The sequence below is a fragment of the Nerophis lumbriciformis genome, linkage group LG05 (assembly GCF_033978685.3).
Source record: "Nerophis lumbriciformis linkage group LG05, RoL_Nlum_v2.1, whole genome shotgun sequence".
Classification (NCBI taxonomy): domain Eukaryota; kingdom Metazoa; phylum Chordata; class Actinopteri; order Syngnathiformes; family Syngnathidae; genus Nerophis; species Nerophis lumbriciformis.
The window spans coordinates 32,156,891-32,171,211 of NC_084552.2; the positions used below are offsets into that span (position 1 = coordinate 32,156,891).

Here is a 14,321-nt window from a genome sequence, read left to right on the forward strand (position 1 = left end):
ACTTGAGTACATCAAGAATTTAATTTAATGATAATTATGACAAGTAATAACAATATTAACAACAGAAATAATAAAACGATATATTCACTGAGTAAACAAACAAAAAAACTTGACCTTGCAGTGCTCCAACCACTCACCCTCGAACCCTGTGGAAACCCATTGCTACTATAAGAACACTGCCTTAGCCATGTCTATTCGTTTAGCTCCCTCTAGGGCTAAGAATGGAAAGTTTGAGAGTGAAGAGAGACTGCGGCGGTCTAGCTGGATGAAGAGTGGGGGAGGAGAGGTGGGAGGTTTGTGGCAGTGAATAATATGCAGCTTGGACATTCCCAGCCTGGGAAATGCAGCAATGAGTGTGCGGGAGAAGGAGCCTGAGTCGCTCTGAGATGGGATGATACTGATGGTGGCGAGGAAATATGGCTGATTGAAAGTTGGAGAGGACAAAGTGCGACTGCGGAGATGCAGAGAGGAAGCGAGTCCAGGAACAAAGCTGTGGATTGAGTCAAATTCCTGTCTCAGTCATGGTAAGTCTTTTTTCAGTCAACAATAGATGGAGGTTTTCTGACTCACTACATGTTTGCCAGTATGATGCCATGTCAAAAGAGGCTATTTGCCTTCTTTTGTTGACCCTAACAGAACTTTAAGAACGATTCTCAAAAGTGCGACTTGACTTTTAGCTCTGTGGACGTCTGCATGTTGCTTTACCATCCTTAGCCTCTTGAGGCGCCAATGAGGAGGCGGCAACCCAGGCTGACACTGGATCCCTCAGTGGACGAGGAAACAAGAAAAAGTGTGTTGTGCTGGGTGGAGCAGTTTGGCCCGAACCAGCGAGTGAAAAAGAGTGGGAAAAGGAAGGCTGGAGGCCTGCTCGTTATTTTCGGAGAGTTGGGCAGCGGCGGCGGCGGTTTTTAGTAATGCTGCATTTTCCACATTGAACCTGAGAGACTGCGAGAGCGAGGCATCGGAAATAAAGGACAGGATTTCGGACCTGAGGGTGGTGAACACGTGCAGCCTCATTTCATCTCTGCTGTGGAAAAGTTTAGATGGAAAAAGGCGAATTGGAACGCGTCGATCTGCCAAGGCAGGAAGTGTGTTGTTTGCACAAGCAGGCTCAGGGAAAACATGGCAGCTAATTAAACACATAAGATGCTTGCAGTTGTGCGTGCACACACACATTGTCACAGATTGCTCATGTTCTTGTGGATAGAAGGTTCTCTGTGTTCTGTGCACTCATGGAGGTGGGAACGCTAGGGCCCGAACGGGGGGCTCTAGTGTTTATCCAAAAGGAACCAGTCAGCTAATTAAGCTGCTGACTGAAATCTCTTGTTAACAACTCTTCCTGTCTTTGTTGAAATACTTTCCTCACTGTCTGCTGAGGGAATCCTCAAGCGGGGTACACACAGGCAGTTTTTGTACCAATTTGTCCCATTTTCAACAAGAGATGGCTTAATCTTGTCTGATAAGATGATTGTGTGGTCTGAGGGGTGTTAAAAGTGAATTTGTCCCGACAATTGGCTCCAGAAACTGTTCGACGATGACAAAGGTAAATACTAATGATGACGAAAGCTGTTAATGTCTGTGGGGAATGCCGACGCCTCCCGAGTGATCGCTTTATGAACTATGACATGGTACGGAAAGCAGCCGATCAAGAATCTATCAACGCATTTAAGTCTACTTTATTCACCTCTAGCTCGCTCCGTAGATTATAAAGTCTGTGTTCACGCCATTTCCATGATTAATCCCCCAAAACATGTTTTGGCGGTTGCTATGTTTTTCCTTCAAATTTGCTCCCCCCTGTCCCTTGTGGAGGGGGAGACACACAGGTCCTGTGGCCATGGATGAAGTGCTGGCTGTCCAGAGTCGGGACCCGGGGTGGACCGCTCGCCTGTGCATCGGTTGGGAACATCTCTGCGCTGCTGACCCGTCTCCGCTCGGGATGGATTCCTGCTGGCCCCACTATGGACTGGACTCTTACTATTATGTTGGATCCACTATGGACTGGACTCTCACAATATTATGTCAGACCCACTCGACATCCATTGCATTTGGTCTCCCCTAGAGGGGGGGGTTATATGCGGTCCTCTCCAAGGTTTCTCATAGTCATTCACATCGACGTCCCACTGGGGTGAGTTTTTCCTTGCCCTTATGTGGGCTCTGTACCGAAGATGTCGTTGTGGCTTGTGCAGCCCTTTGAGACACTTGTGATTTAGGGCTATATAAATAAACATTGATTGATTGATTGATTGACACACGCTTTTTTTATGGTGTGCTGTGTTGATATTATTAAAGCACACGACATGCAGATAAAGATCAAAACGACTCAGTGTGGGATTTGTAACATAACATCTCTTCAGATTGTGAAACTCGCATTATTAGTAAGATTCTGTGGACTTGAGAAAACTGTATTCACAAAGATTGTTCAAAAAGACCACAAAGAGCAACTGAGTTCAGAATCCCTTGGCACACCCAGTACCACCTGCCTTACTTCTGGTCTTTCCTCTACCACGCCAGTGCCAGGTGCCAGGTCTTTGGAAGGCAGACTGTGACAAGAATGTCCAGTCGGTGATGATGCTAGTTGGTTTGAAGGCCGAGCTCACCTTTCTCAAATTAAAGAAACAATTCCAAGGCCCTGAGTCTTTTCCAGACCTGAGAGTCTTGATGTATACTCTAGACTGTTGAGGACAACAGTGAAGTCACATGTAGAAAATGGGTCTATAATGTCATAACCTATGACGCATGGCACAAGGCCACTACCAGAGGCAGCTGGAAGTCCACTTTGTACACATGACGGTGAATCACTGGCCGGAATTCTCCTGCTTTTTTTTTTTCGTCTGCTTTGTCCCTCCTCTGTGGCATTATTTCTAATTTCTCCCCCTGCAGACGTTCTCGGAGTTCACAGCTGTCCTCAAGTCTGTTGACGCTCCTCGCATCTGTTTCCCATCATAGACGCTCATTTTCCCCACCCTACTCTCCCACTGACTTTTTTTCTCCATCTACTTCATCTGCTCCGCAAAACACATTCTATCTAGTTGTGTCTGTCAAACTTGTCTTTGCTCTTTATTTCTATTTGTCTGACTTATGTCTTCCTGTCGGTTCATGGGACCTTGAATTCAGCAGATGTTGTTCCCTGGCTTCACGTTTGTGGTGGGAAGGAACCCGGCACAATTTAAAAAAAAAAGAGCCATAGAGTCCAGCTGGCATTGCTCTTCAACTTAAGAGCTACTCGAAAAAAGAAACACACAATTCCACCTCAAAGTTTAGAAACCCAAAACATGCGTTACTACGGCAACTTTGAGGCCTTTCACACTCACTCACCACTTTTCCACCGGAGCTGAACCTTGCCTCAAGTCAATAAAGATGTTTGTTGTGTGCGAAAATATAAAGATGTGTTGAATGGAAACACCCTAAATCGTTCACGTTATATTTAATAATCAAACTAACAGTACTATATGATCCCATGTCCCGATCCAATCTTGATATCGGATATCTGTCTGATATCAACCAAAAATCATGGATCAAATTATACCAGAATGCATCAAAAATGTCCAATATTAGCATCCAATTTAAGCAGTTCATTCAGGCTCCTATCCAACAATTCCATCCGGCAACGACCTGATCCAGGCTGCAGAGGTCACGTGGTCACAACAACAGCCGTGTGCTAGCAGTAAATAGTAGGAGTGATTTTGATTGCTTTCTTTTAAGTTTGAAACGGACATTGCCGTTCAGTGCAAAACAATTTAGAAAGGCTTTACGTCTGTTTGCAACCTTTACGCGGATGCTGTGTTAACTTTCATTGTGTTAATATCGAGCTCTTTCGGCTTTTAGCTCGTAACCACGTTACTGCCCGTACGTAACACACGGGTGTGGTCAGCTAATCGCGATTTGGCAAAGTTGAGCTACCAACGTTAGCTATCATTGAATGTATATTGTATCGTAACAACATAATGACCGCAAATTGTTAGTTGCTTCTCTGGGACTGTGCCTGTGGATGTGCACTTGCTTTGCACGTATACGTGTGGACAAGACAGCGGTGAACGGCAGATTCCTCGGATCAACGAGCAATTTTTATTCAATATAATCATCCATCCATCCATCCATCTTCTTCCGCTTATCCGAGGTCGGGTCGCGGGGGCAGCAGCCTAAGCAGGGAAGCCCAGACTTCCCTCTCCCCAGCCACTTCGTCCAGCTCCTCCCGGGGGATCCCGAGGCGTTCCCAGGCCAGCCGGGAGACATAGTCTTCCCAACGTGTCCTGGGTCTTCCTCGTGGCCTCCTACCGGTCGAACGTGCCCTAAACAACTCCCTAGGGAGGCGCTCGGGTGGCATCCTGACTAGATGCCCGAACCACCTCATCTGGCTCCTCTCGATGTGGAGGAGCAGCGGCTTTACTTTGAGCTCTCCCCGGATGACAGAGCTTCTCACCCTATCTCTAAGGGAGAGCCCCGCCACCCGGCGGAGGAAACTCATTTCGGCCGCTTGTACCCGTGATCTTGTCCTTTCGGTCATAACCCAAAGCTCATGACCATAGGTGAGGATGGGAACGTAGATCGACCGGTAAATTGAGAGCTTTGCCTTCCGGCTCAGCTCCTTCTTCACCACAACGGATCGATACAGCCTCCGCATTACTGAAGACGCCGCACCGATCCGCCTGTCGATCTCACGATCCACTCTTCCCTCACTCGTGAACAAGACTCCCAGGTATTTGAACTCCTCCACTTGGGGCAAGATCTCCTCCCCAACCCGGAGATGGCACTCCACCCTTTTCCGGGCGAGAACCATGGACTCGGACTTGGAGGTGCTGATTCTCATCCCAGTCGCTTCACACTCAGCTGCGAACCGATCCAGTGAGAGCTGAAGATCCTGGCTAGATGAAGCCATCAGGACCACATCATCTGCAAAAAGCAGAGACCTAATCCTGCAGCCACCAAACCGAATCCCCTCAACGCCTTGACTGCGCCTAGAAATTCTGTCCATAAAAGTTATGAACAGAATCGGTGACAAAGGGCAGCCTTGGCGGAGTCCAACCCTCACCGGAAACGTGTCCGACTTACTGCCGGAAATGCGGACCAAGCTCTGACACTGATCATACAGGGAGCGGACCGCCACAATCAGACAATCCGAAACCACATATTCTCTGAGCACTCCCCACAGGACTTCCCGAGGGACACAGTCGAATGCCTTCTCCAAGTCCACAAAGCACATGTAGACTGGTTGGGCAAACTCCCATGCACCCTCAAGGACCCTGCCGAGAGTATAGAGCTGGTCCACAGTTCCACGACCAGGAGGAAAACCACACTGTTCCTCCTGAATCCGAGGTTCGACTATCCGGCGTAGCCTCCTCTCCAGTACACCTGAATAGACCTTACCGGGAAGGCTGAGGAGTGTGATCCCACGATAGTTAGAACACAGCCTCCGGTTCCCCTTTTTAAAGAGAGGAACCACCACCCCGGTCTGCCAATCCAAAGGTACTGCCCCCGATGTCCACGCGATGCTGCAGAGTCTTGTCAACCAAGACAGCCCCACAGCATCCAGAGCCTTAAGGAACTCCGGGCGGATCTCATCCACCCCCGGGGCCTTGCCACCGAGGAGCTTTTTAACTACCTCAGAAACCTCAGCCCCAGAAATAGGAGAGCCCACCACAGATTCCCCAGGCACTGCTTCCTCATAGGAAGACGTGTTGGTGGGATTGAGGAGGTCTTCGAAGTATTCCCTCCACCGATCCACAACTTCCGCAGTCGAGGTCAGCAGAACACCATCCGCACCATACACGGTGTTGGTAGTGCACTGCTTCCCCTTCCTGAGGCGGCGGATGGTGGTCCAGAATCGCTTCGAAGCCGTCCGGAAGTCGTTTTCCATGGCTTCCCCGAACTCCTCCCATGTCCGAGTTTTTGCCTCCGCGACCGCTGAAGCCGCACACCGCTTGGCCTGTCGGTACCTGTCCGCTGCCTCAGGAGTCCCATGAGCCAAAAGAACCCGATTGGACTCCTTCTTCAGCTTGACGGCATCCCTCACCGCCGGTGTCCAATATAATCAGTAATTGTGAAAAAAAAAAATACATTTATCAAATCAAATCAAATCAACTTTATTTATAAAGCACATTTAAAATGAAAATATATGTTCTGGTAAACCACTACTTGTAATACAAGTCAGCCGGTGATGTTCTTGTTATATTTTTTCGTTTAAAAAAAGTAACTTTAAGCAAGTTGTAAATAGCCCCTTCAAAAATCCAGCTAGCGGCGAACATCCATTCGCAGTCGGCAGTGTTTTAGCTACTTCTAAATCACTAATGCTCGCCTCCATGGCGACAAATAAAGTAAGTTTCTTACAAGTATCATCCCTGCAGGACGAGGAATAGCTAAACATGCTTCACTACACACCGTTGCTCACCGGCGTCGCAATGTAAACAAACGCCATTGTAATGATACCAAGTACAGTAGTGTATCTAGTCGATACTACTATGATTAAGTTGATAACTTGAGTTTTTTTTTTATTTATATAATGTTTATAAACTCAGGAAATATGTCCCTGGACACATGAGGACTTTGAATATGACCAATGTATGATCCTGTATCTGATTGATACCCAAATTTGTGGCATCATCCAAAACTAATGTAAAGTATCCAAACAACAGAAGACTAAGTGATTGTTACATTTTAACAGAAGTGTAGATATAACATGTTAAGAGAGAAAGTAATCAGATATTAACAGTAAATGAACAAGTAGATTAATAATTCATTTTCTACCACTTGTCCTTAATAATTGAATAATTCCATCCATCCATTTTCTACCGCTTATTTCCTTTGGGGTCGCTGGAGCCTATCTCAGCTACAATCAGGCGGAAGGCGGGGTACACCCTGACAAGTCGCCACCTCATCGCAGGTCCAACACAGATAGACAGATAACATTCACACTCACACACTAGGGTCAATTTAGTGTTGCCAATCAACCTATCCCCAGGTGCATGTCTTTGGAGGTGGGAGGAAGCCGGAGTACCCGGAGGGAACCCACGCAGTCACGGGAAGGACATGCAAACTCCACACAGAAAGATCCCAAGCCCGGGATTGAACCCAAGACTACTCAGGACCTTCGTATTGTGAGGCAGATGCAGTAACCCCTCTTCCACCGTGCTGCCCTGACAAAATATTAAAATGCAAAATGACACAGTATGTTACTGCATATGTCAGCAGCTAAATTAGGAGCCTTTGCTTGCTTACTTACTAGTACTACTAAAAGACAAGTTGTCTAGTATGTTCACTATTGTATTTAAAGACAAACTTGCAATAAAAAAACATATGTTTAATGTACCGTAAGATTTTTTGTTAAAATAAAGCCAATAACGCAATTTTTTGTGGTCCCCTTTATTTAGAAGACTACCAAAAAGTACCGAAATAATTTTGGTACCGGTACCAATGGTACCGGGACAACACTAAGTTGGACGCTGTTGCACGACACCACAGTGGCCATCGCGCACGTCAGCGGAGGACTTTGTCAGTGGTGTGCAGAAGTGATTAATGCTGCACTTTAGGTAATAAGAAACTTTACTTTAAATCAATCATTCATTTTCTTTAAACACTTCCCGTTGCACTTCTCCTTTCCTTTAAAAAAAACGCTGTAATTCAGGGGTGTCCAAAGTGCGGCCCAGGGGCATTCTTTGACTAATGCTGGTTTTATACTGGTCGGCGGCTTATTGTAAAAATACGATTGTTGGTCAATTTAATGTATTATTAGTAAGGCTGTCAAAGGTAACACGATAATAAGTTAACATTTTCCTTTAACTGCACTGTTTTTTTTGACAACATGGGCATATTCTGTGTGACCCTCAGTCTTGCAACTGTGTTCCAGTTGATTTTGAGCCAAAAGCAGGACGAAGTAGAGAGCAGAAATGGATACATACATACATACAAAAGGGTACATTGAATGGCAAACCCAGCTCCAAAGCCCTGGCAGGTTAGTCTACTGACAAGACCAAAGCCATTTTCATCCACGTTTGCTTTGAACTGAGTCATCACTGGACCAAATGCCGGCCAGCTGCCCGGTGCTGCTGGAGTGCTTGAATTCAATGGGGTGGAGTTTACATACGAGTTTAGCACATTAATAATGTGGAATGCTACAATTATGCTTTGATTGTAAAAATGTTTGTTAATGTAATATGTATGCTGGTACAGCAATTGAGGATTATAGAGAGGGCGCACATTTTCTGACAAGCTAAAATAATGTGTATATTCCCTCATAACATGTTTAGCGGGCAGATTGCCTAGCAATACTACACTATTACCTGAGCACCATAGGTAATATATTTTATTGTCAGTAAAATAGTTTATATGCCCATTTTCTGTTGAGCAGTTTAAAAAGAGCATAACATTTAATAAACAAACATTGGCATAAAGCTAACAAAAGTTCCAGTCCCATGTTAATAGGGTTAAAACTTGAAAATTATTTAACGTAAACATATTAAAGGAAATGTTTATCTGTTATTCATTGTGATTAATGACAAGATTAACTATGGACAACATGATAAAATATTGTAATTGTTTGACAGCCTAAATTATTAGATAGATAAATAGATAGATAGATAGATAGATAGATAGATAGATAGATAGATAGATAGATAGATAGATAGATAGATAGATAGTACTTTGATTCCTTCATGAGAGTTCCCTCAGGAAAATTAAAATTCCAGCAGCAGTGTACAGAATTGAGATCAAATTTAAAAAGCAAATAATAAATAATGGGAAATAAAATAGAAAATATAACAATAAAAATAAAAACATAACTGTAAAAATAAGAATATAACAAGAGAAACTATCCAGTAGTGACCATGTTATGAAAATGTATTGCACTGTTATTGCACTGTTTTTTGTTGCAGTTTATTTCAGTACTGTTATTGTTTTGCATCCCCTGTCATCCTAGTACCCCTCTACCCCCCAGAGAGGAGTTGTACAGTCTGATGGCGTGTGGGACAAAGGAGTGTTTTAGTCTTTTAGTCCTGCACTTGGGATGAAGCAGTCTAGCACTCAACAGGCTCCTCTGGCTACTGATAACGGAATGCGGAGGGAAACAGTATTACAGTAATTTACTTTATCACCTACAGGTATAATAGAAAGCAACCTGTAATACAGTATATCGACCTACATTGGAGTGGTTTTAGAAGCTTTAATGCACAAAATGTATCAACTGGCCCCCTCAGTTTTTGCATTTTGTTCCCTTATTGTAACAATAATTAACTAAAACTGTTGTATTTCATGTGTTTTCACTTTCTTAAAATTGGTCTTGAATTGTATTTGTTGTGGTCTTGAAAGGGTCTTCAATTGGACTTTTTTTTTTTTAATTGAAAAGACCCTGACTCACAAAATAAGTTAGACAAGTGTAATCTGCCTGGTCGAGCCCCTGGCACCGTCCCGCTCGAAGCTCAAATCTGGCTCCTCCCAATGAGAGTTGAGCGCGCTAGGCATTGAGCTAAAAGCCCGAACTGTAAGCTGATTGTCCAGCGCAAACTCTTAAAAGTGTCAACGCACATTTGGCACAGCTGCACTGGCTGGCCTCCGTTACACGTATGATTTGTGCTGATATCGTATCGAACCGATAGTCAAGGCTACAATATCGGTATCATAGTCACACACAAAAGCTAATGCAAAGAACAACAGAAGAAATTAACAAATTAAAAAGATGGTTTGACAAAAACAGACTATCTTTGAATCTCAGTAAAACTTAAATAATGCTATTTGGTAACAGTAGAAGAGAAAGTCAAACATACAAATAGACGGAATAGAAATTGAAAGAGTAAATTAAACCACATTTCTAGGTATAATGATCGACTAAATTGAACTGGAAATGTAAAAAATATACAACATAAAGTAGCAAGAAACACGTCAATAATGAATAAAGCAAAACATGTTCTAGACCAAAAATCACTTAATATTCTCTACTGCAGTGGTTCTCAAATGGGGGTACGCGTACCCCTGGGGGTGTTTGAAGGTATGCCAAAGGGTACGTGAGATTTTTTTTAAATGTCTGTCAAAAAGAACTGTGAAAAGAAATTCAACAATGCAATATTCAGTGTTGACAGCTAGATTTTTTGTGGACATGTTCCATATTGATGTTAAAGATTTCTTTTTTTGTGAAGAAATGTTTAGAATTAAGTTCATGAATCCAGATGGGTCTCTATTACAATCCCCAAAGAGGGCACTTTAAGTTGATGATTACTTCTATGTGTAGAAATCTTTATTTACAATTGAATCACTATTTTTCAACAAGTTTTTAGTTATTTGTATATCTTTTTTTCCAAATAGTTCAAGAAAAACCACAACAAATGAGCAATATTTTGCACTGTTATAAAATTTAATAAATCACAAGCTGATGACATAGTGCTGTATTTTACTTCATCTCTTTTTTTCAACCAAAAATGCTTTGCTCTGATTAGGGCAGGGGTCGGCAACCCGCGGCTCTAGAGCCGCATGCGGCTCTTTAGCGCCGCCCTAGTGGCTCTGGAGCTTTTTCAAAAATGTATGAAGAATTGTTTTAATATGGTTTCCGTAGGAGGACAAACGTGACGCAAACCTCCCTAATTGTTATAAAGTACACTGTTTATATTAAACAGGTCTCACTGATTCGAGTATTTGGCGAGCGCCATTTTGTCCTACTAATTTTGGCGGTCCTTGAACTCACCGTAGTTTGTTTACATATATAACTTTCTCCGACTTGCTAGGACGTGTTTTATGCCACTTCTTTTCATGTCTCATTTTGTCCACCAAACTTTTAACGTTGTGCATGAATGCACAAAGGTGAGTTTTGTTGATGTTATTGACTTGTGTGGAGTGCTAATCAGACATATTTGGTCACTGCATGACTGCAAGCTAATCGATACTAACATGCTATTTATAGGGTGACCAGGTGTCCGGATTTAGGCCGGACAGTCCGGATTTTTAATGCCCTGTCCGGCGCAGCATCAAGCCGGACACGTATTTGTCCTCCTTTTTGAGGCACTAGGCTTGAAGAGCGGTGTTTTTTCATCTTTGCTGGGCTGCAGCGCAATAGCCAATCAAAGACCGTAAAAAATGCCCCAACGCAGTAACGTATCAAATGATTGGCTAAGAGCGGTGTCGGATACAAATCTGCTTATCATTGGTTAAAAAAGTAAACAAGAGTCCATGTGCTGCTGCGGCATATGACATTGACAGAAAGTTAGCATCATGCCAAAACGCAAGACCTCGTTTGATTCTGAATGGATAAAAGAGCACAAATTTATAACGAAAAGCAGTCGAGACTCATTCCATGGCTTCTGCACACTTTGTCGATGTGATGTCGACGTAAGTAGTCAGGGGAAAGCTGCAATTGAACGGCATGCGGGTGCGCGGATAAACATAAAAGTAATAAACGTGCGGCAGGTACCTCTTCAATGAGGACATTTTTTCGTGAAGTTTCGTCGCCCCTGGATGACAAGATAACCGCTGCGGAGCTGTGCAAGGTGTACCATGCTGTAAAGCAGTGGTTCTCAAATGGGGGTACGCGTACCCCTGGGGGTATGTAATGTAATGTAAGTTCATAAACTGAACATCAAATCAAGTAGGCTATTCCATTCATTACCATAAACCCAGAATTTCCCCCATGCCATGATGGTTTGACCCTCACTAAAATGTCTGTCAAAAAGAACTGTGAAAAGAAATGCAACAATGCAATATTCAGTCTTGACAGATAGATTTTTTGTGGACATGTTCCATAAATATTGATGTTAAAGATTTCTTTTTTTGTGAAGAAATGTTTAGAATTAAGTTCCTGAATCCAGGTGGATCTCTATTACAATCCCCAAAGAGGGCACTTTAAGTTGATGATTACTTCTATGTGTAGACATCTTTATTTATAATTGAATCACTTGTTTATTTTTCAACAAGTTTTTAGTTATTTTATATATTCTTTTCCAAATAGTTCAAGAAAGACCACTACAAATGAGCAATATTTTGCACTGTTATACAATTTAATAAATCAGAAACTGATGACATAGTGCTGTATTTTATTTCTTTATCTCTTTTTTTCAACCAAAAATGCTTTGCTCTGATTAGGGGGTACTTGAATTAAAAAAATGTTCACAGGGGGTACATCACTGAAAAAAGGTTGAGAACCACTGCTGTAAAGCATCACCAGCCCTACAGAAGTTTAGACTGCGGCATGAAAGTGGACCGGGAGATTTTCAGTGACTAGCCCACAGCTAAAGGGGTGGCCTGTGGCCGAACAAAAGCCAAGGCATTGTGCGAGAACGTCATCACTCACTATTCGGTACAGGAACATACCGACTACATAAAAGAAAACAACCTACCCTTTTCCGTGGCAACCGACGCCTCAAATAAAGCAACAAACAAGTGTTTTCCCATTGTGGTAAGGTATTTTCACTTTGATGAAGGCATCCAACATGTCCTGTTGGATTTTTATAGTGACAGCAACGAAACGTCAGAAGCCATAACAAACCAGCTGCTGGCAAAACTTGAGATGTCTGGCTTAGAGGTGAAAAACATGTCTGCATATGCAGCAGACAATGCCAGTGTCAATTGTGGCAAACACAACAGTGTGTATCAGAAGCTGAAACTGAGCCAAAAAGATGTGCTCCCTGCAAACTGTTTGGCCCATATTCTGCATAACGCAACCAGTTATGCAGCAAGCAGCCTTGATGTTGATGTGGACAATTTTTTGTGTCATTTTTTTTTTAATTATATATGTTAACTACATTTAAGTCCACACATGTTATGCTTTGTGGCACTCTGCACTTGAAAAGATTCATCTCAGTGGTCACTTTTTGAACACCACAATGTATTGAATAAATACAAATACTGTTAACAAACACTTGACTTTAATATTTTTTCCTATTCAGCCACACAAACATCATCTTTAAACCACTCAAAATTGTACTATAAATAAGAGTATACCAGAGTCCTATGTACACCATAGTAATTTATTGATATGCCGCATAATGTCCTCCTTTTTGGTGTCATGGAAATGGTCACCCTAGCTATTTATGCTAGCTATATGTACATATTGCATCATTATGCCTCGTTTGTAGGTATATTTGAGGTCATTTAGTTTCCTTTAAGTCCTCTTAATTCAATTTATATCTCATGACACACTATCTGTATGTAATATGGCTTTTAATTTTTTGCGGCTCCAGACAGATTTGTTTTTGTATTTTTGGTCCAATATGGCTCTTTCAACATTTTGGGTTGCCGACCCCTGGATTAGGGGGTACTTGAATTAAAAAAATGTTCTCAGGGGGTACATCACTGAAAAAAGGTTGAGAACCACTGCTCTACTGCTCATTAGTGTTACTATATCTGAGTTATTGTGCAGAAATATGGGGAAATAACTACAAAAGTACACTTCATTCATTAACTGTGTTACAAAAAAGATCAGTTAGATTAATACATAATGTTGGATATAGAGAACATACAAACCCCTTATTTATTGAATCAAAAATACTGAAATTCCACAACATAGTGAATTTGCTAACAGCTTAAATTATACACAAAGCAAACTATAACCTGCTACCCAGGAATATACAACAATTCTTCTAAAAAAAAAAGGAGGAATATAATCTTCGAGAAAAATGTAATTTAAAACATTTGTACGCACATACAACACTTAAGACCTTCAATATATCAGTATGTGGAATGAAATTATGGAATGGAGTAAGCAAAGAAATCAAACAATTTACTGATATGATCCACTTCAAGAAACTCTTCAAACTTAAAGTGTTTACAAAGTACAAAGCAGAAAAAACATTATAAGCATTCTGAATTTATCTCATCCATCCATTCATTTTCAAGATAATCTTTCTCATATCACCGAGTATTATTTATTTATGTTTAGTGTTATTACTTATGGAGTATATTGTGAATGAATTGAGAACAGGAAGTGAACACAAGTTTTAGCAACTGTTATATAAAAGAAAAGGGGTAGGATTAAATAAGCTCTGCTTCTTCCTTTTCGAACATGTTGAATAGAAACTGGAAATTGTGATGTATCATGTTGGAAATAAACTCAAACTCAACTCAACTCAAAACTCATAGTCAGAAGTGAAAGGTTTAGGACTCCCCTACCATGCACTCAGCATAGCATGAACTCGACCAGCACTGTGGGAGTACTGAGTCAGTCCAGTTTGACATGTATGTGTGATCTTGTTTACACATAACAGCAACACTGCTTTCACGGGCATGCTGAGCTGACTGGAAAGCATAATGCCACTTCCTGTCTGTCACATGCCATTCTTTAAATATGTGAATGGCTCTGTACGCCGTCTAAGGAGAAACACGCCGGCCAACGTTACCAACACACAGCCAAT

General features: G+C 42.2%; 1 protein-coding gene across 1 annotated transcript in view; it reads left to right on the forward strand.

The window, feature by feature from the left end:
* The first annotated feature begins 298 nt into the window (after window positions 1–298).
* Window positions 299–14,321, forward strand: part of arhgef40 (Rho guanine nucleotide exchange factor (GEF) 40) — a 31,737-nt gene continuing 17,714 nt past the window's right edge. The window contains exon 1 of the mRNA XM_061960815.2: window positions 299–524. Within this exon, the coding sequence (XP_061816799.1) occupies window positions 522–524 (3 nt within the window). The 5' untranslated portion in view covers window positions 299–521. The remainder of the gene's footprint in view (window positions 525–14,321) is intronic.